We start from the raw sequence: 25869 nt of genomic DNA, 5'->3' as shown, positions 1-25869 counted from the left end.
ACCATTGGACTTTAACAAAGATTATATTTTGGTCTACCAAAAGTATTTATCCTCACCATGAAATGTACAACAATTTACCAAAATAATTGAACCACACCACGGACTAAATCTCTTATCTACCACGGTTTATGCCTTTGTCTACCAAAACTGTAGATCCTCTCTACCTCTTTCTTTTGTCGACTAAAACGACTTACGCCCTCCATGTTTTATACCTTGATATGATTACTGATTTCCCTCACATATTAAATATCTTGTATAATACATTTTATGCACTAAAATTACTGGTCAAGTTATACCATTGTGTACCAAAAGTTTTATATCCTTTCTACCTACTAAACTTTAGTCTACCTAAAACATTAAAAGTCGCAACAGATTTTACTTTTGTTCACCTATACCACTAATCCTCACCACGGAATATATCCCCTCTTTCAAGTCTACATCTTTATAATTGATCCACACCACGGATTAAATCTTTTATCTACCACGGACTTTTTTGTCTACCAAAATAGTTGATCCTCTCTACCTCTTACGGCTTTGTCTACTAAAACAACTAATCTCCTCCATTTTTTATACCTTGACCTACCACAACCACTAATTATCGCACCAAAACTACTGGCCATATTATTATATTGTCTACAAAACTCTTATATCTTTTCTACCTACTGCACTTTAGTTTACCAAAAAAGTCGCAACGGATTCTACCTTCGTCTACCTACACCACTCATCCTCGTCACGGAATATATTCCCTCAGTAATTGATGCACACCACGACTGTACCTTCGTCTACCAAAACAGAAAATCCTCTCCACCTCATACGGCTTTGACTAATAAAACAGCTAATCCCCTCAATTTTTTATACCTTGACCTACCACAACCATTGATTTTCATTACATATTATATAAGTTGTTTTATACATTTTACGCGCCAAAACTACTGCCCATATTATGAAATTGTCTACAAAACTCTTATATCCTTTCTACCTACTGCACTTTAGTTTACCAAAAAGTCGCAACGGGTTCTACTCTCGTCTACCTACACCACTCATCCTCGTCACGGAATATATTCCCTCAGTAATTGATCCACACCACGACTGTACCTTCGTCTACCAAAACAGAAAATCCTCTCCACCTCATACGGCTTTGTATACTAAAACATCTAATCCCCTCCATTTTTATACCATGACCTACCACAACCACTGATTTTCATTACATATTATATACGTTGTTTCATACATTTTACGCACCAAAACTATTGGCCATATTATGACGTTGTCTACAAAACTCTTATATCCTTTCTACCTACTGCACTTTACTTTACCAAAAAAGTCGCAATGGATTCTACTCTCATCTACCTACACCACATATCCTCGTCACGGAATATATTCCCTCAGTAATTGATGCACACCACGACTGTACCTTCGTCTACCAAAACAGAAAATCCTCTCCACCTCATACGGCTTTGTATACTAAAACAACTAATCCCCTCCATTTTTATACCTTGACCTACCACAACCACTGATTTTCATTACATATTATATATCTTGTTATATAAATTTTACGTATAAAAACTACTGGACATATTATTATATTGTCTACAAAACTCTTATATCCTTTCTACCTCCTGCACTTTAGTTTACCAAAAAAGTCGCAACGGATTCTACTTTCGTCTACCTTCACCACTCACCCTCGTCACGGAATATATTCCCTCAGTAATTGATGCACACCACGATTATACCTTCGTCTACCAAAACGGAAAATCCTCTCCACCTCATACGGCTTTGTATACTAAAACAGCTAATCCTTCCATTTTTAATACCTTGACCTACCACAACCACTGATTTTCATTACATATTATATACGTTGTTTCATACATTTTACGCAACAAAACTACTAGCCATATTATGACATTGTCTACAAAACTCTTATATCCTTTCTACCTACTGCACTTTAGTTTACCAAAAAAGTCGCAACGGGTTCTACTCTCGTCTACCTACACCACTCATCCTCGTCACGGAATATATTCCCTCAGTAATTGATGCACACCACGACTGTACCTTCGACTACCAAAACAGAAAATCCTCTCTACCTCATACGGCTTTGTCTAATAAAACGACTAATCCCCTCCATTTTTTATATCTTGACCTACCACAACCACTGATTTTCATTACATATTATATACGTTGTTTCATACATTTTCTGCGCCAAAACTACTGACCATGTGATGCCATTGCCTACAAAACTCTTATATCCTTTCTACCTACTGCACTTTAGTTTACCAAAAAAGTCGCAACGGATTCTACTTTCGTCTACCTACACCACTCATCCTCATTACAGAATATATCTCCTCTTTCAAATGCACGGATTTTTAATTAATGCACTCCACGACTATACCTTCGTCTACCAAAACAGAAAATCCTTTCTACCTCATACGGCTTTGTCTAATAAAACGACTAATCCCCTTCATGTTTTATACCTTGATATCACCACTGATTTTCATCACATATCATCATAATCATGCACCTTGTCCAAAAAAATCTTCCACGTCCAACTAATCCGCGTAACCCAAAACAACAGGTCGCGAAGATCGTTCAGGGAGAATTTCATAATGCCGGGGACGAAGTGGTGCGGTGCTGGTCAGCTAGCGGAGCGGTACAGCGAGCTAGGTGACGATAGGGCGGAAGACCGATGCTGTAGGGCGCACGACAACTGCCGGGCCAACATCGGAGCCCTAAGGAAAAAGTACGGCTATTTTAACTATAGGCCATTCACGATCTCGCACTGTCGGTGCGATAGGAGGTCAGTTTGTGATTTTTTTTTATTCTTTTATGGTTTTTTTCTTCATGGGTTGCCGGTTTTACTATTTTTTATGGGAGTTCATTATCATTTCATCTATATTTACTACAGCAAGGCCTTACACCGCCTGCTTTTAGAGTCTTATGCGACAGTTCAGGCGTTGTTTTTAGAGATATTTGAGATTCTTTGCAGCAGATGGACACCAATTTCAAGACAAAGCCTTCCCCCAAAAATCCCCAGGATGTCCAATCCTAGGCTGTCCACATCCAGCGACTTCCCATGACATGATCTAGTGGGGGAACTTTCGGTGACAACTAAGCCATCCATCTAGTGGGGGGGGACTTTCGGTGACAACTAATTCATCCATCTAGTGGGGGGACTTTCGGTGATAACTAAGTCATCCATCTAGTGGGGGGGACTTTCGTTGACAACTAAGTCATCCATTTAGTGGGGTGAACTTTCGGTGACAACTAAGTCATCCATCTAGTGGGGGGGGACTTTCGGTGACAACTAAGTCATCCATTTAGTGGGGGGGGCTTTCGGTGACAACTAAGTCATCCATCTAGTGGGGGATCTTTCGGTGATAACAGCCATCAATCGCACGAGCGATATACCCCTCTTACTGCCACTCCAGACAGGCAATTCTTGGAGCTACATTGTTAATCTTGGATCCTGTGGGTCTTCACCTTTCTCGCAGCGTAACTCCGAGCATAGCCCTCTCCACTGCTCTCTGGTTGTTCTTGTGACTATAAGGTCCGTCGTAAGTGACCATATCTTGGATCTATATGACATTGCTTAACCCTTACCTGTAGGAATATACAATGCGATTAAAATAAGAATAGGACCGGCCTAGCGCCATGTTGTGACGTCACAACGGGAACTTGGTATAGTGTGCAAAAAAAGCAATGTTAAAAAATAATACCAGGGGCTAAAGTCACTCGCTCGGTTACCTTCGAAGCAGTTTCCAAATGCTTAATGAAACTTCCAAATACATCACGCGATATATGAATATTGCCATCTGGCCCTGGTACAATTCTTGCTTGTTTTAACTGATCCAACAACATAATGGCACGTTTTTTCTCTTCCTCGAAGTACTTATCAACATTGGTGATAATCTCTCGAGCTCGCCGATGTAAAACACTACCTCTTTTGCTCATTGTAGAACAAATTAAACAATCAACAAAAACAATAACTATTATTTTTTTATTTTATATATTTAATGCTGACCGTACTTATATGAGTGAAGTTAGCCGAGAGCCCGTCCTATTCTTATTTTAATCGCATTGTATATGTCCCATCAAACATCTGGACATAACACTGAATTGTGGTGAGAGACTGCTACGTCAAATTAATAAGCAGTTTGCAATAAAAATGTCATAGGTAAAATATTTATTTTAAGGACATTTTAAGGACTTATGAGACAGAAATTTACAATTCTACTAGACCAATGGAGCATATAATCCCATATCGAATTTAAAGTTTTTTATAAAAAAAATCTTAGTGAAAAATTATATTTTTATTATCATTTGCACAAATAAGTACAGTAATACCCCGCTTTACGCGACCCCGTTAAACGCGGTTTCACTATAACGCGAATTGGAAATTTCGCGCTCAAATGCCACGAATTACGCGAAAGAGTGCGTATAAATATAATGTAGTCATCAACTTCTCTATGGCGTCTTGACCATCTGTCAAACAATTAAAAACAGTGTTGGGTGTTATGAACGTATTTTACAAGAACGTAAACAAAACGTTACCCAAAAGTCAATAGATGTATTTTTCCCTAAAAAACAAAGAGTATATATTGCATAAAGTGTTCCTAGAATTAAAGTGATTGATTAAAATGATTTGTATTTTTTTTGTAATAATTTTTGACTATGTTGTATCATAAACCTCGTTATACGCGAATTTCAGTTAACGCGATTTTGTTTTGGAACGTATCCCTCGCGTAAAGCGGGGTATTACTGTCCATTCACACGCCTGAAGTAAGAAATAAATATAATTTCAATTTTAGTTCTGACACACTATTGTACTGCAGTATCGAAAGGGTTAAGGGAATGATATAGAACCTTTTCCGATGATCCATAACCTTCCAATAAAACCAGTTGAGACCTGGTACCTCCTTGTGGGAGTACATTCTACACTGTATTTACTTATCCTCTTCTTTACAACCTTAAAGTACCGAAGGCTATACATTTCGCGCTAGAGCCTGCTATCACTCCATATGCCTGTCTTGGCAATTGTTCATTTACCGATCATAAGTTTACCAATGATGATCACCTTTCTGTTCTGTAAGCTATCACTAATTTTGATTAATTAAAGTATCATTTTTATGATACATTCATACAGTAAATTGTACATGCAAAATTTGTTAACAAATGGCCAAATTTTTTACTGTCTTCATGGTGATCTTTGGGAGGAGGCCCAGTCCTTGCTGTACATTTATACGTTGACATGATATTAAAGTTTTATTTATGTATATTTCTGAACGCATCTAAAACATTTTTCTGCGGGTGTTTTTTTTATCCCAAAAGTCTATTACGTTTAAATAAGGATTTTTTTTGCAAAATGAATGTTTTTATGTTTATATTTTAATGGCGTTTCGATATTGCATATGGGAATTGTCACATGTAAATAAAAAAAAATTAGTATTGCAACATTACCATAAAATATAAAACTGTAATTGTACAGGATGTGTGATGCAATGAATGGATAATTTTCTGTCAACACTATTATTGTATACTATATTATATTGTATATTATTTCATAATGCAGAGCTATTCGCATAATTTATAAATTAAATCGTAAACTGTCTTTTTGGAGAAAAATTTAAAGTAATTCAAACTATTTTTGTATTTAATATTCTTTATTGAACACTCTAGAATAAATATATACTTGCATAATAGTAAAGATAATACAATGGGCGGTTTTTTCACACGAGGCAATCTCTTACAGACAACTATAGTATGGTAACAGTTGAAGTATAAATAATGTGTAGTTATTGTGTATATATAGATTAAATATACATATGTATATATTATACATTTATTCATATATGCTTTCAATAAATACAGTATAACATATAAATATAAATACAATCAATACAAATAAATAAAATTGTTGGTAAAATATTGTTTTTTTACTACACGCATATGAATATATATACAGTACATATACTAAAATTACTTTTGTTTTTAATTTTTGTATGTCTGTCTATATCTTCCGGCTAATCGCTACTGGATATATTCGATTGGTGCTAGACGCTATTGCGTTTCTAGCATTTACTATTTCTTCGGACTAAAAGCTTGGGGATTAGATATTTTTGTGCATATAGATAGTCCGTTTGTTCCGGCTAATCTCTGAAATGGCTCAACCGATTTTGGCTGGACTTATACTGGCAGGTAGCTGATGTAATAAGGAATAACATAGGCTAATTAAGAAAGGGACTACTATATAGCTAGTTCCGCTATGCAGCAGTAGTCGTGCAACAAAGTGCACCGCCCGCCAGTCCGCTGATAAATGCGCGTGCGGCAAACAATGCGAAACACAACTACCACCGTTAATCTACTCTACACGTGTTTCACCCCTCCACGGGGCATCCTCATATGTTAGATCGACCAGTGCCAAACACCGAGTGTAACATAGGCTACATTTATTTCAAAACAATTCTTTAACGAAAAAAAAATTAAAGGCACTATTTTTTTGTAAAATTCCACGCTTAGCTTCGGCATAGATAGTATTAAACATATACATCAAAGTAACTTGTATCGCACTTGCTTCTGAAAGAATAAAGAACCAGAGGAAAAAAATGAATAACTAGATATATAATCATAGGTCTAATAAATATTTCTTAACCATTTTCTTAATAAATAGGAAGCGAGTTAGCACGTTTTATGTTAGGGGAACAAGTGCGTGAGCTTGTGTTCGTAATGGTGGCGTTCATTTTAAACATCGGTGAGAATAAAGATAAAACAGATATAATAATAACAATTATTTATTATATTTTATGTTTTTTATTTAATAAACAACTCAAAAAAGAGCAATTTTAATAAATATATATATGAACATTAGAGGAAGCGGAAAGTAATATCGTTTCTGTCGATATCTACAAAAAAAAAACGAAATATTTGTTACCACTCCGGCATTGATTTGTATACTAGACGGCAAAATGTTGATGACGAAGATGAATATATTGTTGATTAGAAATAAAAACTTGTTAAAAATGTTGTCGTGTGAATTTAACTTAAGAAAGCGATATTACTTTCCAGTCCCCCTAATATATAATAAAGCCATCTTCTTCCTCCATAATCCTGCTAAATCTATTGTTTATATAATAATTAATATACACCTATCCCCCGATTTACACGGTAGATACGTTCCTGAGAAAAACGTGTAAATCGAAAATTAAAAATTTTCAAGTCAAAACCGTGTAAATCGAAAAGCTTGCAGAAAATGCATAATATTGCTATTTAACAGTTGTGATTTTATTTTTCAATATTTTTAGTTGTGCACAAAAATAAAAATATAATGCATTGACAAGTTAAAATATTTAATATATTACGGAAACACTGTTTTTTTTTTAATTACAATACATTAAACAGAAGAACAAAAATTAAAACCGAAGGTGTTTTATTCTCCTTTATCACTGTCTAAAATTACTCCCATTCTTTTTTTCGGAATCGAAGGTTCGAATTCACTTTCATCACTCGAAGTTATTTGTGCCGATTCGATGTTTGAAGCAGAAATATTTACATTATGAGAAATGGTATTAAAATCGGTTATTAAAACAACAAAAAAACTTATTTGGAAAACCGTGTAAAAGCGAAAACGTGTAAAACAAGTACCGTGTAAATCGAGGGATAGGTGTATTTGTATATTTTCTAATTTTAACATCTGTTTTGATAAAAGTAAAACAAATACTGGATTTAAAGATAAAGGAGCCATAATAAAAACCCTTTTTTTTGTATCTCTAACGACCATCTATACCAGGAAGGTTGACAAATCAACAAAGACATCTTGTAACATAATTATAACAGATAGGAGACAATAAAGATATTCTTTTAAATAACCTCTTCCAAATAAATCTTTAAAAGTTTAGTACATTTTGACTCTATTATAAAAAAAAGAAATTCATTTATTCAAAATTGGAACTCATAGTTTAACATATAGTTTTGATGGCATGGCGCAATTAGAAACAAGTGTTGCCATCTTTTGAAAAAAAAGAAAATTAAAAAAAATTAAAGACTCGAACCCAAAACAACGCAACCTCGAAAATCTAACGACGCACAGTGAAAATTAGTACTAATTAAGAAGCGACTTTTTTTGGAACTTTTTTCTCTTTTTGTTTATTTTTATGGAAATGCGACAGATATATAGGAAACAATAATTAATTTTAATATATAATAATACTAAATTTTTAACCCTTTTTCTTACTTGAGTGTATATATATATATATATATATATATATATATATATATATATATATATAAGGGGGATCGGAAAGTAATGTCGTTTGTGTCGACATATTTTACAGAAAAACCGATTGATTTCTCACCGCTCCGGTATTGATTTTGTATACTAGACGGCAAAAGGTTGACGACGAAGGTGAATATATTGTTGATTAGAAATAAAAACTTGTTAAAAATGTAGTCGTGTGAATTTAACTTCAAAAAGCGACATTACTTTCCGGTCCCGCTAATAATATAATTATAGCTATTAAAATATAACAGCTATTTTAAACATAGCATGCTAATTTAATTAATAATTAAATATTTACAATCTGTGACATTATTATTTCATCAGGCATCTTAATTGAACGTCCCATAGACAAGGTTTTTTTATTTCTTTCCCTAACCGCTCGATATGGTAATAAAAAAGGTTGATATACAGTATAAAAAGCGATACGTTGACTTTATAGCTCATGACGATTCTATAACAGTTATAAAATCATAATTTTATACATACAGACATATTATTTAAATCTAATATATAAAATTCTCGTGTCACGGTGTTCGAACTTGAACTCCTCTGAAACGGCTTGACTGATTTTTACCAAATTTAATATGCGTATTCAGTAGGTCTGAGGATTGACTACTATCTATTTTCTATACCTCTTAGTGATAAAGGTTGTTCACACTTAAAAAAATTTTGAAGAAATACATACAACCATAAATTTTCACCCCTCTACGATCAACCCTTATTTTTTATTTGTAAATTTAAATATCAATTTTTTTTTGCAAAACTAAGTTTGCGGGATCAGCTAGTATTTATATATAATTATACAATTAGTATCAATTACACTGTGATATAAGTGATCACTAGAATCTAATAGACATATATGGCCATGTTAAAGTCAGCATATAGCAGAAATACTTTCAATAAACTTTTTATAAATCTATGAGAAAGACCAGTGCCCAGCAATGGGAATTCTATGGTTGGAGTGATAATGGTGGTGATGACAATCATCACATGTACCCGAAAAGGCAAATTTTATTAAAAAATGTAATCAAATTTTTACAAAAATTAAGGAGACAACAATGTCGATATACGAAATTGTTAATGTCTTCAGAATACGCTGAATACAGGGTGTTACGAATCGACTATGGGGGGAATTAGAGACAAGTACAAAAGTGTAGTCTGCCAACTGCTTTTTTTTGGTTTCGGGGGTGGGGGGGAATCTTCCAGACGTTCATGATGCCCCGCCTCTGGGAGACAGGGGTATGTGGGATTCCTACCCACTAACTCCCCCCCCGGTGATCGCCCTCTGCGCTATACGGGGGACCGCGGTATCTCCCGGTCAGAGATCGCCACGCGGTCTTCCCCCGCACCGTGCTATTTTCGATAGTCCGTCCCGGGGTATGCGTGGAAACGCTACCCCCGAAACCCTCGTGGTGCTGTCACGATGGTTCGAGACCACGTCGAACCATCGAACGCTTCAGAGTCGCCGAAGCTAGTGGGAGTTTAGGGCCCCCACCCTAAACCTCCCGCTACTCCGAAGGCCCCGTTTATGGTAGGGGAGCACCATTCACCGGAGGGACGTCGCGAGACGCGTCCCTGCGCAGACGGCGTCGTCTCTGAGCGGGATCTGTCCTCTGCCGATCCCGTTCGGTCGCCACGGCTCTCCACCGCCCTCCACGCCGATGACCCGCCCAGCATCACCGACACGACTGCTGACAAGGAAAGGTCCTGTCCGATCTCGTCCACCAGGATCCCCCAGCTCCGACTGCCGCAAATCTGCCTACTTCTATTTCAACCTGCCAACTTCAGCTTGTATCTGTGATATCTAGCCAAGATCCTTTCGGATATCCTCGGAAATAAACGCGTATCAAGTGACAGCTACCAAAGGCATTATTGGTCTCCGATTCCAGTGTTGAATGTAAATTATCAAACAGTGTATGTCGACTAGATCAGTGTTTCTAAACGGGGGAACCCACGCCCCAAAAGGGAGCAATTTGATTATTAGGGGCAATTCGAAAGTGAACTCTGTATATTTATAAATATATGGGTGATATTTAAATAAATAAATATTTAAATGATTGGGCGGCGGTTGCCGTATTCACGTTGATGAATCTTGCGATCGCATCTTGAGTCTCATCCGTGCAATATACGCACGTGTGTGACGTGATGAACATTGTTATACAGTCCGAGGGTGTCTTTTGTTTGACGGACTATACCTTGCACTTTACCCCCTGAGCCCCGTGGATGGAGAGCATCCTTGAACCTGTAGCCTTAGCTAATAATATAATCTAGTCCATCTTCACGTTCTCACATTACAAACCTATTATTTTAACCCTCCGTTATGATTTTAAAGTTTATTTGAATTGATAATACCTTGATACGTTTCTATAACAAAGCCTTTGGACAGGCACTGAAAGTAGAGTTTAAAACGACAATAAATAAATAAAATATTATTATTATTTTTTTGCAAATATTTCAAATATAAACAGAAAGACGTAGTGTTACAATTAGACTGGAAGGGATTTATAATCTGTATATATAATTAACCACCTAAAAAATAAAACGTAATAGATAACAGAAATTAGTTAATTTTGGTTTCAATTTTTTTTATTTATTATCTGTTGTAATACGTTATTATGTATGTTTAAAATCACTTATTATTAGCTTAAATAAATGTTCTCACACGTAAAAATAAATTAAAAAAAAAAGAAGTCATTGCATTGACGTGAATAACTGGCCGAAAAACAGCGAAGGTTTAGTGTTAAAACAAAAAAAAATCGTTTATTAGAAAAAAACGCGACGCGATGGAGATACTTCGAGTTCCGGGTACTAAATGGTGTGGCAAGGGATTCTCTGCCACACATTACTCCCAGCTGGGCGGCTACACCAGAACAGACCGCTGCTGCCGTGTACACGACCTTCGTTGCCCATTCTGGATCGGTGGAATGGAGAAGAAGTTTGGACTATATAACTGGCGAGTCAACACACTCATGCACTGTCGGTGCGACGAAAGGTTCGTGAACAAAATAGCATATATAGCAGTATGAAATTAACAATAGCATCTGCTATTATGTAGTAGCTATATCTAAATATAACTGCTTATAATACATGACTTTTTGCCACGTTTCATTTCTCTTCCATAGATAAATATAACATTATATATATTTATAATTGTTTTTCAATATTATTTTCTAGTTTAGATATATGCTAGAATTTATATAAATTGTTTTGTTTTTGGTATTATTAAAGATTTCTAACAAATTATAACCTATATGTAAAACAATGTAAAGTGTTGGATGTTTCTCTTCTAATAGTTATTACAAAGGGAAGAATAAATATCATAGATTTTTAATGCCGCATGTCATATTTATTAATTTTAACCAAATTATATTACAAAAAAATTAAAAGAATCAACTAACGCATATATGAACACACATATAAACGAATACACATAGTTACCGAAATCAAATTTTCGTGCGTTTTTTAAAGAATAGCTTAGCAGTCAAATGCTTAAGTATAATTATGTAAAAGGTCACATAAAAAACCATCTAAGTTACCTTTGTTCTCTTCTTAAATGTGGGTGCGTTTGGGATCTTTGCACCTTTAAGTATATTTAATGGAATCAGGCGTTATTTTGCGGAAGTCCATCCTAAGTGGGAAAAGGACCAATATTTAGCCACTTCCGCACATGCAATGATAGCCGTGCAACAAAGTGCACCGCCCGCCAGTCCGCTGATAAATGCGCATACAGCAAACAATGCCTCTTTCTTATCTTTAACATTGCAAGGAGTTCAATATGACTTTTATCGTCAATTAAGCCCCACGCCCACTGCTGGACTAACACTTCCAAAGTCAGTTCGTATCACCCTGTATTCAGTGTATTCTGAATACTAACAATTTCGTATATCAACATTGTTTTCTAATATCCACGCGACGTACGTTACGTCTCCTTGATTTTTGTTCAAATTTGATTTGTTTTTAATAAAATTTACCTTTTCGGGTACATGTGATGACTGTCATCACCGCCATCATTACCTTGACCACGAACCACGAAATTAAAAAAAAATGACATTTTGGTATATGTATTGTATTTGGACACACCAATTTTATTTTATTTGTTGGCCCCCGCTATTGGAGGCCTCCCGTACCCCTTATTTGTTGGGATCGGGATCTTTGTTTACAAATAAGTTTTCCAAATTTTTATCTTTATTCTTCACTCACTTTCATTCTTCTCAATTTCTTTTGTTCTTACCTTTTTTTCTTCGTTTATTTATAATGATACCAATTGCTTGTATAACCTGATTTTAAGAATTTAAAAAAAAGCATAATTTATTTTTTATCTGTGGCAGTATAAGATTTAATAAGCTGTAACGTGCAGCGAAGTTTAAAAGCGTGAATTATTTTGTATCTGTGGCTGCAACACTTTGGCGCCAAATTGTTCAGGCCATTAAACTATTGGGAAGAACAAGTTGAGGCTTCGCCGATGTCGTTAGAGCAATTTGAAGCGACTGTTCGGGAGTATTGTTAGTAATTTTTAAATCGATTCACTTGCAACACTGAACCGTCAAAATTGTCTATTGTAGTGATGATTTCGTAACTGAATTGCATCGGAAAATCAAAATGGCGTCTTTTGATTTTAAAATAAAATTATTTAAGAATAATTGTCGCGAATAGATTTAATTAAGATCTATCTTTATTTATTATTTATTTGGCTACTAAGAGCCAGTAGATGCGGTGGGTATAGATTTCCCACTAGGTGGACAAATCACATAGTTCAGGTAGCTAAATGTGGGCAAGAAGAGATGGAGCCACAAACAGCTCAAGAAGTGGAGTTATTGATACTACACCAATACCTCGCTTTGTGTGGTTTCGTTTTACGTTTATTTTGAAGTTGCGTCGCTGCTTAATTAGTACTAATTTTCACTGTGCGTCGTTAGATTTTCGAGGTTGCTTTGTTTTGGGTTCGAGTCTTATTTTTTTTTTAATTTTCTTTTTATTCCTAAAGATGACAACACTTTTGTTTCTAATTGCGCCATGCTATCAGAACTCGGGGATTCCTTTTCTAACTGAAAATCAACGAAATTTTAATACAGTTTTATTTTCACTTTGTTTTGCTAATTTTAGAGTTCAGTTTCAATTACCTGTGTTGTAATGTAGTGCGTTGTGTTTTTTTTTAAAGATTATAATAAATTTATATAAACTTTAACGTATTGTTTCTGGTTCCAAAAAATGTATATATTTTTCCGATATATTTATTGGCAGACTTATATTATTTTTGTTTTTAAATGTTTACTTCGTTCAATTTTCTTTATAAAAAGTAATATTTTCTTAACCCTGGAACCTATCTTCGATCTTTACATGGTTTGCTATAGAAAATCTTAATTCACTTTGCGGCGTGTTTTTTTGGAACGTAACCACGACGCAAAGTGAGGTATTGGTGTATTTGTGAACTATACTATCATTTTAAATTACTTTATATATATTGCAATGTACTGGTCGAAATAAAAATATTAGTTGATATGAATAATGATTTTAGCGACCTACTTCAAGGAACCGAATCAGATTTTAAATTTGACACCACTGTTTTAATAGATCTGCTGCAAAAGTCTTCACCGTCCTCGGAACCCTACCATCCTCCCTTGTGGAGGTGTGCGTGCGACCATAATTTATGACCACCAATTAGCTGAGCCTGATACCATCGGATTTTTTGTTGTAATTGTCGTTAGAACAGCGAATGCGTGGAGTAGTCACTAAAATTCTTCGCAATTTATTTTAATAATGAAATTTACAACTGTATAAAACTGTTTTATCTATATTTTTTTAATTGAATTTGAAATTTGATATTTACATATATATAGTATGACGAAATTGTTACATAGCTGTATCATATATAGAATGATTAGGTACAGTTGTATTTTTAAAAGGGTGAATGTATAGCTGAATATGTACTAATTTATGTATTGTACACTTAAATAAAATTAATTATTCCAGAAAATGTAATGATAATATAGTAAGAATAAGCGTTTTGAAAATTCGTATTACAGTACCAGGCGATAAATATTGCACATCGACCTCTGGAAAGAAACAATCGGCTAATTTCGGCTTCGTAGAGCGTTATCTCTTTCCCACACTACCTATGTGACGTTTTGTCAGTGGTGCGACACGTTTCTGCTCATGCGCAACGACTTTGCTAAAGGACATACAGACACACATTTATTTATATTTATATATAGATAAAAATTATTTACATAAAATCATAATTGTTTACACAACTAAAAATATATATGACGTCATCACAAATTCACTAACACATTAGACCGTTTTGTTTACCACACGTCCGAGCTTGGTGCGTGACGTTTTGCGTCTGTCAAAATCAATCGACACTTGCCGCTAGCGCCATCTATTGATAAACAGAGAGGATTAATTACGCATCTAATAATTTTAAAAGTATACTTTCATTATTTCATAGGATGTCCACCGCTGGACTTAGATCTTCGTAATAGATGTCCAGTTTTGAAACAGATCACTTCTCAAGTTTGACTGCTGTCATCTTGAAGGTGGTATAACACTACCCTTTCCGTGCTTTTTTCCTGCTGTCATTTCAACCAAATCCACTGGTCTCTCGTAATTTAATTCTACATAAATAAAAAAATATAACACTATCATACTCCACTTCTATCTCTGTCCAGTGTATAAAGTCCATATCTATTCCGACGACATGGAGGTAGTGTTTTTTACAATTTTTTATTTATTTTATTCATCAACCATTTATTTTATACCTTTTTTTAACGTTGTATCACCTCCCGACGCCGGGAAAATGTCTCTATTAATATGCTATGGTCATTAGGAGGTACTTGTTAGAATCGTTTCAGAGAGATCAGTCCGATTTGTCGAGGTAGCCATGTGTAGACAGTATTTAAAAATATACCGATGGCAATCAAGACATAGAAGACATTATAAAGTTAAGGGTTGATATGTAATCACGTCTGCTACATGATTTTTTTTATTTCATTCAACAATACTACTAAAATACATTCCATTCTTGTCTATTATACAGGCTGATTAGAAACGAGCTTTAAAATGTTGAATGTACAACTCATTTGTCAGCCTTGAAGATTATACACCAATACCTCGCTTTGCGTTTTTTTCGAAGTTGCGTCGCTGCTTAATTAGTACTAATTTTCACTGTGCGTCGTTAGATTTTCGAGGTTGCGTTATTTCGGGTTCGAGTCTTTAATTTTTTTTTAAATTTCTTTTTTTCTAAAAGATGGCAACACTTTTGTTTCTAATTGCGCCATGCCATCAAAACTCGGGGATTCTCTTTCTAACTAAAAACAACGCAATTTGAATACAGTTTTAATTTTACTTTGTTTTTCTAATTTTAAGAGTTCAGTTTCAATTACGTAGTGTGTAGTAATATAGTGTGTTGTGCTTTTTTTAAAAGAAAATAATAAATTTATATAAATTTTTACGTGTTGTTTCTGGTTACAAAAAGGTAAATATTATTCCAATTTATTTATTGGCAGAGTTATATTAATTTTGTTTTTTAAATGTTTACTTTGTTCAATTTTCTTTTTAAAAAGTTGTATTTTCGTGACCCTGGAACCTATCTTCGATCTTTACATGGTTTGCTATAGAAGATCTTTATTCACTTTGCGGCGTTTCAATTTGCGTCGTGTTTTCTTGGAACGTAACCACGACGCAAAGTGAGGTATTGGTGTATATCTATTTCCAATCAACTCATATATAAAATCGTATTTTTAACACATAGACGCAAACTACAAGACATATGCCTTCTTTAAAGATATCTTTGTGGGATATAACATAATCGCTACGCTTTAAAAAAAGAAAAAATAATAATGTAACATATTTTGTAATGATCACTTTTGTACATTGACATACCGTATTTGATACACTATTTCCAAAATGTCGTCGATTTTATCTGTAACTGTATAAATAGATCTACATCTTTAACATTTTTCATATTGAACACGCTTAAATCAATTTTATTCTACATAAAATCTTTACAACCTCAAAATTAAAGTGTATTTTATTACTTTATTAGACGTTGGAAATAAAAAAAAGGAAAATTCTTTTCTTTTATTTACCCTTATTAATGTTGTCAAAACCAGCCAGATAGAAATAGTTCAGCTAAAGAGGTTTTATTACAAGATTATATATACTGTTTACGGAATTATATATCTATTTCCAATCAACTCATATATAAAATCCCAATTTTAACACATAGACGCAAACTGCAAGATATATGCCTACTTTAAAGATATCTTTGTGCGATATAACATAATCGCCACGCTTGGCATGCGGGTTGGCGATCGCTGTATTGTATCTACTTAAAGGATACTACTTATTCTCTGTTTATATAGGAGCTGGTAGCCTTAAGGCTTCACCTTCATCTGAGCTGAGTTCAAATAGCGAAAGGGTCCATGGACGCTTTGTTTGTGATCAGTCGCAATTCTATATAATTAATACACAAAATGTGATTTATATAAAATTACTAGCTGATCCCGCAAACGTTGTTTTGCAAAAAAAATTAAAGATCGTAGAGGGGTGAAAATTTAGGTTTGTATGTATTTTTGTATGCTGTATCATAATAAAATAAAAACCAAAAAAATTGTCTAAAAAATTAAAAATAAAATTTAGGGGTGGACCACCCTTATCACTTAGGGGTATGGAAAATAGATAGTAGCCGATTCTCAGACATACTGAATACGCATGTAAAATTTGGTAAAAATCGGTCAAGCCGTTTCGGAGGAGTTCAAGTTCGAACACCGTGACACGAGAATTTTATATATTAGATATAACGGAAATCGAATCCGCGACCTACTATCGTTATATTCCTCTACCGATGGGGTACCACTACTGTTTATAAAGTGATCACTCTGAAATATTACATGAATGTATTTTTTTTTTCTATTTGAATGTGTCAGCCCAATTGCAGATGTAGATAGTAAACAATCAATAATTTTAATATATAGTAATATGAATTTTAAAAAACCATTTCAATATTATAGTAACATATCATTACATTATTTATTGTTTCTGAAAACAATGATTTTTGTATATGATACTATGATCAAAAAGTAAGGTGAATTTGTTGATAAAATTTAAATTGTTTTTAATTTTTCCAAATCACTTTCATCCACTTCAAAGTAATCACATTTGGAATAGTGTTCCGGTACAGCCTTCGAGACCTTTGATTCGGATTTTACCTCCTTAATCGTGTCATAACTTTCCATCTCACACAACTACTAAGCGGACACGGTTACTGCAAGCAGTTCCTGCACCGTTTTAAAATAATCGATAATGAGACTTGCCCATGTGACGACTCCACAGTACAGACTTTTGATCACTTACTCAGACACTGCTCCCGATTCGCATCCAAAAGACGTGACCACGTGACCTTATGTGAAAACCTTAATATACCTCCGTTCAACTTGCCGGACCTTCTCAAGTAAAAATCTACAGCAAAATATTTTGATGAGTCGGCCCGGCACATTGTCCTAAATCTCAAGGCGATTAACGGTCTGTAGCGCTTGGGCAGCGACTTGAAATAAAATAATGTACCAACCAATATGTAATTGAGTATTCCAAATTGTATTGTTAATATATATAAATTTTAGCTGTATTTACCCAAAAGAGAAAATTGTGTAAGAAAAATTGTAAAAAATTATAAAACGCTGTCGTGCCTCGCAGCTGGGAGAAGAAAGATCCGTATCAAATAGCGGCAACCCTCTCCCAACTGTCAGCGTTTAGTTTAAGCGAAAAATAAATATTTTAAAAAAGCACTAGCGATACAAATTAGAATTAATAAAACAATCGTGTCATAACGCATTGGCATTGGACTTTTAAGTTTGTTGAATAGCTAGAAGTCACAAAGAGTCAAATCAAATACGGTGGTTGAACGATATCAGACTAATTTTTTGGCAAAATATTCGCGAAGAACCTGCAGTATGACATCGATTAAAGACTTGTCGTGTTTGAGACATAAAACATCCTTCAAAATGGTTTGATCTGAGGCAAATATTCTATCTTTTGACAAACAGACGCTTAGCAAATATTATAGACAATCCTATCTACCTAGAAAACAAATATCTGCATTCCTAATGCCCGGTAGTTTAAAACAGTGATTCCCAAAGTGGTCTATATCCCTGGGGTCTATGAAAACCTGCAAGAGGTCTACGTCAACGAAAAAATATTTGGGGATCCATGAAATGAAAATTGGGGTCCACAGACTGGACATCATTAGCCGAGGAGTTTTAAGATTAACCCTTACAAAATTGACGCCAAATGTTTATAATTTATTATTAAAGCATCAGGTTCATCCTTCTCACTAAAAATATTGACTTATTGATTATGTTATTTTATTTATAGTTTATTTTAGGTTTATTAATGTTAAGTATATATTACGTAATAGGTACAAAATTTTATTTTGAGTAGTTTTAATTTAAATTCAATTAATAAATGTATAAATTAACATGTGCTTTTACTTTAAGTTTTTAACACTAAACTTCACTACAGTTAGAAATTTACAGGAAATCAATATCAGGTAAGTAGTGGGTCTACCCAACACGGAAAAACATGGCAAGGGGTCTACGACACAATATAGTTTGGGGAACTCTGATCTATATTTAGTACATTTTGATTAGTAGCCGACGATGGTAGTGAGGTAGCCTAGATGTAAGATCTGAAATCGCAGATTCAATTCCTGTGACAGTCATATATAATTCATTACAAATTGACGGTAAATTAGCAATATGTTGATGGTTTAAAATGACAATTTTAACTTACCTTATAAAAAAGCATTTCTTCATTATTTATTTGATTAAAACTATTGAAAAGAACAACCAATAAAAAGCAAACAAAAAATAAAAAATATGTTAACGAACATCACAGATACGCTTAAAAAGATTTCAAATTAATGATACGTATATAGGCCCAATTGACTTAAAATCGTTCCCAAAAAAAAAAAAAAAAGTAAATCACCGAACAATCCAAGTATATCAATCGGCCCCATCTCCGATATAATCTGTGGGCCGACATTAAATGATCCGAATCCTGTTCCTGTCATTGTGATTTAAAAAAAAAAACGAAAGCATTATTTTTAACAATCAACGCATTTTAAATGGTCGGTTAAAATTTTAATAAGGCGTCAATTGGTTTACAATATTGTTATATTTCAACCGTATAATAATATTCGGTGCGTGTTTTTTGATGAAACGTTTTTTTTAATATAATTTACAACAAAAAAAGAATTCATTTGACGGCCGCCATTTTGTGAATCCTAAAATACTGTTGTACTGATCCATTTTTTTGCAGTGTTGTTTTTCGTGTTATAAGATCTACGATCAGTGATACAAAGTGACTATTTAGTAAGTTATTTGTACAGTGATTTCTTGAGCGATTTGGAAGCGTAGTTTGGACTAAGCGAAAGTATACTTTGTGTTAAAGTAGGGTGACCATCTGATCTGTGAATAAAGGACTCCTTGTGAACCAGTGGTGTTTCATTAATTTCTCAAACTTTCTTCTTCATTTCTGAAACTGACTCTAAAAGTAAAACTAATAAAATTTAATTGAATTAAATAAATTTCAAATTTTTCCACTATAAATTACAATAGATCAATAATATAACATTTACTGAATAAATGTAAATATCAAGATCAGTATTTTTTTACATTTTTTGTGCCATGCCCACCGATGTAACATATATAATTTTATATTAAAACGAAAGGGTTAAACTATATCACTTTTGAATTGCTTCCCATTAAAATTGCCCACCTGTGGGCCTGGGGAAACATTGATCTAGACCAGAGTTCTCTAAACTTTTTTGTGTCGTAGACCCCTTGCTATGTTTTTCCGTGTTGGATAGACCCCATACTTACCTGATATTGATTTCCTGTAAATTTCTAACTGTAGTGAAGTTTAGTGTTAAAAACTTAAAATAAAAATACATGTTAATTTATACATTTTTTAATTGGATTTAAATTAAAACTATTCAAAATAAAATTTTGTATCTGTTATGTAAAATATACGTAACATTAAAAATAAATTTTTTCGCTGACGTAGACCCTTTGCAGGTTGTCATAGACTCCTAGGGGTCGATATAGACCACTTTGGGAATCACTGATCTAGACATTAGTATCTTTAAAAAATAGATACGTTTTTTTTAAATAAATGGTCTCTTCTTTGAGGACCTCTCATCCATGCCATGTGAGACAGAGGTGAAGCAAGTCACATAAAATATTTCTTCATTTTATTCCTTTATTTCACTTTCTCCTTTCATTCTTTACAATCTCTATATTCACATTCAAAAAGATGGACGTCATAAAATTTATTTTTTAAATTTAATTTATACATTCTTTATTATACACGCTATAAAATATATATATATATATATATATTTGCATAATAGTAAAGAAAAAGTACAATGGGCGGTCTTATCACACTACGCAATTTCTTACATGAGGCCACAGTATGGAAACAGTGGAGGGATAAATAACGGCTTGTTAACGTGTACATACAGACAAAACATACATATATATATATACACACATATATAACACTTGAACTAAAGAGGTTTTATTACAAGACTATATATACTATTTACGGAATTACGATATATGTAAATATTTTTTTTTTAATAATTGTAACGTTTAATTGTATCATTATAATAAATCTTTTCGTGTTTATAAATAAATGAAATCAAACTCCATAATTGGAAGAATGACATTTTGACCACACGATAACCGTGTCGCAGTGTCCCCAAAGCGTTGACATAACTAATAGTGATGGCAACCCCAATAGCGATGGCATAGAAAAAAAAACTTTCCATTCCGATTAACATAGAAATAGATATCTTCGATTCCACAAAGACACCCCACCTTCGCCACCCCTATTTGACGTTCATAATTTATGTATTGTCAGTTAACCTCCGCGCACATTATTCACACATTATAAACCACACGGAGCGTGCCGATAACGCGCCGTAAAAGAAAGATGGCGGCCTACATGACAGCTCAATGACAGCAGTTTAGGCGCGAAATTCTTTTCGACCTGAATTTTGTCGTAACATTATTCTTTTTATTAATTCTTTATCTATATACAAATTAATAAAATTTATGTGTCTATTTATAATATTAAAATTACCGCTTTTTACTATATACATATATATAATTATATACGGTAGTTATATCAAAAATATTTTTTAATTTTTTTTTTGCGCGTGTGTTGCTGCTATTCTCTGAAATGTCTGGACGGATTTTGACGTGACATATACTGGTAGGTAGCTCATATAATAAGGAGTAACTAATTTAAAAAAAAATGATTTTCTGGTGAAATTCCACGCGGTCGAAGTTGCGAGAACTAGTTTATACATAAAAATGGACTAAAATTAAAGTATTTTATGGGAATATATACAACTACGTCACAATTAGCGTATTCATTGGTAAGTTTGTTGTCGTGCCATATAGAGAAGGCTATGCTTTATATTTCTCTACGAGATCGAATCAAAAATGCCAGCGGCAAATTGAAGTAGCCCGTCCTTTTAGAAATCTAAGGGATGTATCCATGTCCAGATGTACGTCCCACGACTAGAATTAAAAATAGAAAAAGGTCAATAAAAAATCAAGACAGAAAAATCGATTTTATTACACTGCGATCCATGCTAAAAAATAAAAGTTTGAGAACCGCTGTTATATAGGAACTGAATTAGATTCAATGTTTTGACTTTTTTTGTATTTTTTTTTTCTCCATCGTGCCAGTGCGAATTTCATACAAGTTGATTTTTTAATAAACTATATCTTATATATAAAATTCTCGTGTCACGGTGTTCGAACTTGAACTCCTCCGAAACGGCTTGACCGATTTTTACCAAATTTTACATGCGTATTTAGTATGTCTGAGAATCGGCTACTATCTATTTTCCATAACCCTAAGTGATAAGGGTGGTCCACCCCTAAATTTTATTTTTAATTTTTTAGACAATTTTTTTGGTTTTTATTTTATTATGATACAGCATAAAAAAATACATACAAACCTAAATTTTCACCCCTCTACGATCAACCCTTATCTTACATTTGTTAATTAAAAACTTTAATTTTTTTTTGCAAAACAACCTTTGCGGGATCAGCTAGTAATTATATATTAATGTATTTAATGTTAATATATTGTTTTTAGAAGATGCTTGATGCAAGACGCTTTCGGTCTATGGGCGTGTATTACGTGCATCAGTATCCTATAGCTGATATGATGATATATAACTTAATATATTTATATATGCATATAATATACGGTTTGTCTGTGTAAATACATTATATGTTATTCATAAGACGACTACCCACTACTTGTCCGTTTGTTTTCTTAATAGGGAATTGGAATAGGCTTCAGTCAAAGATATCTATGGTGGGATCATCATGGTATACCATTATCGCACTTGATAGAAGGTTGGCGATTGCCGTGTGGTATTATGGTACGCAGAGAATGCTGCAGACCATTCTCTTGAAACTTGTTTGTGAGCGCAATCCTATATATTTTATGCAGAAAGTTTGAATTATATAAGATTGTGTCTCTGAAATAGAACCTACCATTTCTCACCTATATACTATACTTAAAAGTAAATAGGTTTATAAATATACATTTCGATTTAATTTAAAATCCGCTAGTATTTTTTATCGACCTTTTATCTATTAATATTTTTAGAAATTAATGTATTTATTCATTTATATAGAATCATTTAATAATAAGACTAGCTGATCCCGCACACGGTGCTTTGCAAATAAAATTAAACTTTTTAATAAAAAAAATACAAAATAAGGGTTGATCGTAGAGAGGTGAAAATTAAGGGTTGTGTGTATTTTTGTATGCTGTACCATAAAAAATAAAAACAAATAATTTTGTCTAAAAAATAGAAAAAAAATGTAGGGGTGTACCATCCTTAACATTTAGGAGGATGAAAAATAGATGTTACACTGCCTATTTTCAATAAAATGGTTAAGAACTATTTACTAGACCTGTGATTATTTACCATTTCTTTTACTTCCTCTGTTTCTTTATTCTTTCTTAAGTCAAGTGCGATCGAAATCAGTTTGATGTTTTTATTTGTTATTGTATTATATTTATAATACGTATTACACCTTATTTATTATAAATATATGTTATATACATATTGTATGCATGTTTATGTTCGATTGTTTGTAAATATGTATTTTTTGTACACGTAAACTACCCATTATTAGTACTATTATCTTTTCCTTACTATGGTTGTCTGCAAGAGATTGCCTTGTGTGATAAGACCGCATATTGTACTTTTTTGTATACTATTGTGAACATTATTAAATGTATCCTAACGTGTACAATAAGGAATATTAAATAAATAAGATAATTATTAAAAAAAACAGTGTTCGAAATTTAAAACACATAATAAGATGAGAAGACATAAAAGTAGAGAACACCTGTTTCAACATCTCATTCCGCGCCACTACGCGCTCATTCAGCCGAACGATTTTCAAAATTCGAACGTCTCAAAACAAAATGGCGTCGACTCGAAGCAAATGGCCGTTCGTTTACGAACTGGAAATGCTTGGAGACGTAACGAAGGGAAAATTTCATGTGCATATTACTTTCTAACGAATTTATTAAGGTTATATTTTTAAGAATATACAGTAGGTATTTTTGGTTAGACATTTTAAGATGATATCATTCTCTGATAGTTTAACTTCAGGTTACTTATACTCAATTGAAGTTGATTCTGTTAGACCAGGGGCTTTTACAGCTTCATCGGAACTGAGTTCACGGAGCGAAAGGGTTCCTGAACTTAAAAATAAAACAGAAGCTGGTCAGACGCGTTCCAGTTGTACGATGACGTTCGCAAGTGAACCGCTCTACCCGAGTAGAGCTGTGTAGTGTTGGTGTTGTGTATGCGGCTTGGGACGGCAGCGTGGACCGCAGGCGAGCCGAGGATGGATCCGGATCCAACCTCGGTTCGTCAACGCTGTTCGCGGTTAGAAAGCTGGCGGCCCTGAGAACGTGTGTTGTGTTGTGGTGAGTAGTGTTTTGTTCTATTCTAAATGACTTGATGTCCTGTGCGAAGTGTCGCAGGTGATGTGGTTGGTGCTGTGTGTGGGAACCCAGTGATGGGCGTGAGGAGTACGTCTTTGGGACTACTCTTGACCCTTACCGAGGTGGAGGGAGTAGCGGAAAGCACTCGCTATGAGAGGGAACTCTAGGTTAGAACTAACTGAATCAACATTTTTCTTTGTCATAAATTTGTTTGAAAATCTCCAGCGCACCCATCTCTTATCACTCGCAGACAAACACAACACGGCTTTAAGATTTAAAAAATAAAACTATTTATGAACATTTTTTCATATAGTAATTTATTCCGGGGAAGTACCGCTGAAATTAAATATATATATATATATATATATATAGAGAGAGAGAGAGGGGGGGGGGGATAGAGAGAGTTTGCTTGAGAGATGTTTTTAAATATATTATTATTCCAACGATTGTTTCTCAACACATATTTAACTTGCCGAGTGGTCCACGCTGCCGTTATCACACAACTCCTCATGCATTACACTTCAGCAACACCGATCATACACGCGCACTAACCGTGCGTTCTACCGGCCAGCAAGGTCGCGACGGATTTGTGTCTTCGAAGAACCGACTGGGATGTTCCTGTGTTCCTGAGCTTCGTCTTCGACGCCCTCCACCAATGTCTCACCACCAACCCTGATACGAGTTCCAACACTCAAACTTGTTAAGTTTTAAAGTTCACAGACCCCTCCGTTCCGTGAACTGATACAGATGAAGCTGTAAAAGCCGCAAGGCTAACAGCATTAACTTCTTCAGAAACAGTACAGTGCAGTACATATTTAACCCTTTCCTTACCGCAGTACGTTCCGTCGAAGTGACGCTGCTGAACATAGCAGCGCGTTGTGACCTGTGCACGTTGCATGGCGGTAGGCTGATTTAATTTATTTAATTTAATTTAATATTCTTTATTTTACACGATAAGATGCATTTAATAAGTTTTACAATAATATACAGAAAAGTACAATGTGCGGTCTTATCACACAAGGCAATCTCTTACAGACAACCATAGTAAGGAAAAGGTAAAAGTACTTATAAAGGGTAGTTTACGTGTAAAATATATATTTACAAAAAAACATAAACATACATACATACGTATATAACATATACACTTATAATAAAAAAGGTTTAATACATATTATAAATATAATACAATAATAAATAAAAACATCTAATATGTGCTGATATGTGAATGTTCTCATTTGTGTTACATATTTAAAAATTTTACTGGTATATTAATTAAAAATAGAAGTTAGGATAATTCTTAGTAATTTAATTGTCTGTGATAAATCTTAAAACAGAGATCTACACATAGGCCTGCATTACAAGGTGGACGCCGACTAACTCGAGCGCTGGTAACGAAAGGGTTAATAACATATTTATGTGTCAAAATTAAACATATAAAAATGTACTCGTAACATTTAAATTTCTTCTCCAAAAAGTACAAATCCTTCTTCGATATAAGCGTACACATATATAATAAATGTTCACAAGATAACTTATATCTCCCTTTT

The 25869-nt window shown here is 34.0% G+C and overlaps 1 protein-coding gene across 2 annotated transcripts in view; it reads left to right on the top strand.

The window, feature by feature from the left end:
• Positions 1-25869, top strand: part of LOC137926274 (uncharacterized) — a 122661-nt gene that overhangs the window by 75547 nt on the left and 21245 nt on the right. The window contains exons 3-4 of one of the 2 annotated variants that reach the window (XM_068769869.1): positions 2573-2794; positions 11037-11261. In XM_068769869.1, the coding sequence (XP_068625970.1) occupies positions 2573-2794; positions 11037-11261 (447 nt within the window). The remainder of the gene's footprint in view (positions 1-2572; positions 2795-11036; positions 11262-25869) is intronic. The other variant, XM_068769868.1, reaches the window with a different exon arrangement.

Source organism: Battus philenor, unplaced genomic scaffold (genome assembly GCF_028537555.1).
Source record: "Battus philenor isolate CCGP_79_NKW_IND1 unplaced genomic scaffold, ilBatPhil1.0.hap1 SCAF_29, whole genome shotgun sequence".
In the NCBI taxonomy this organism is placed as follows: Eukaryota; Metazoa; Arthropoda; class Insecta; order Lepidoptera; family Papilionidae; genus Battus; species Battus philenor.
Note: the sequence above shows the minus strand (reverse complement) of the source record. Positions and strands in the feature narration are given on the sequence as shown.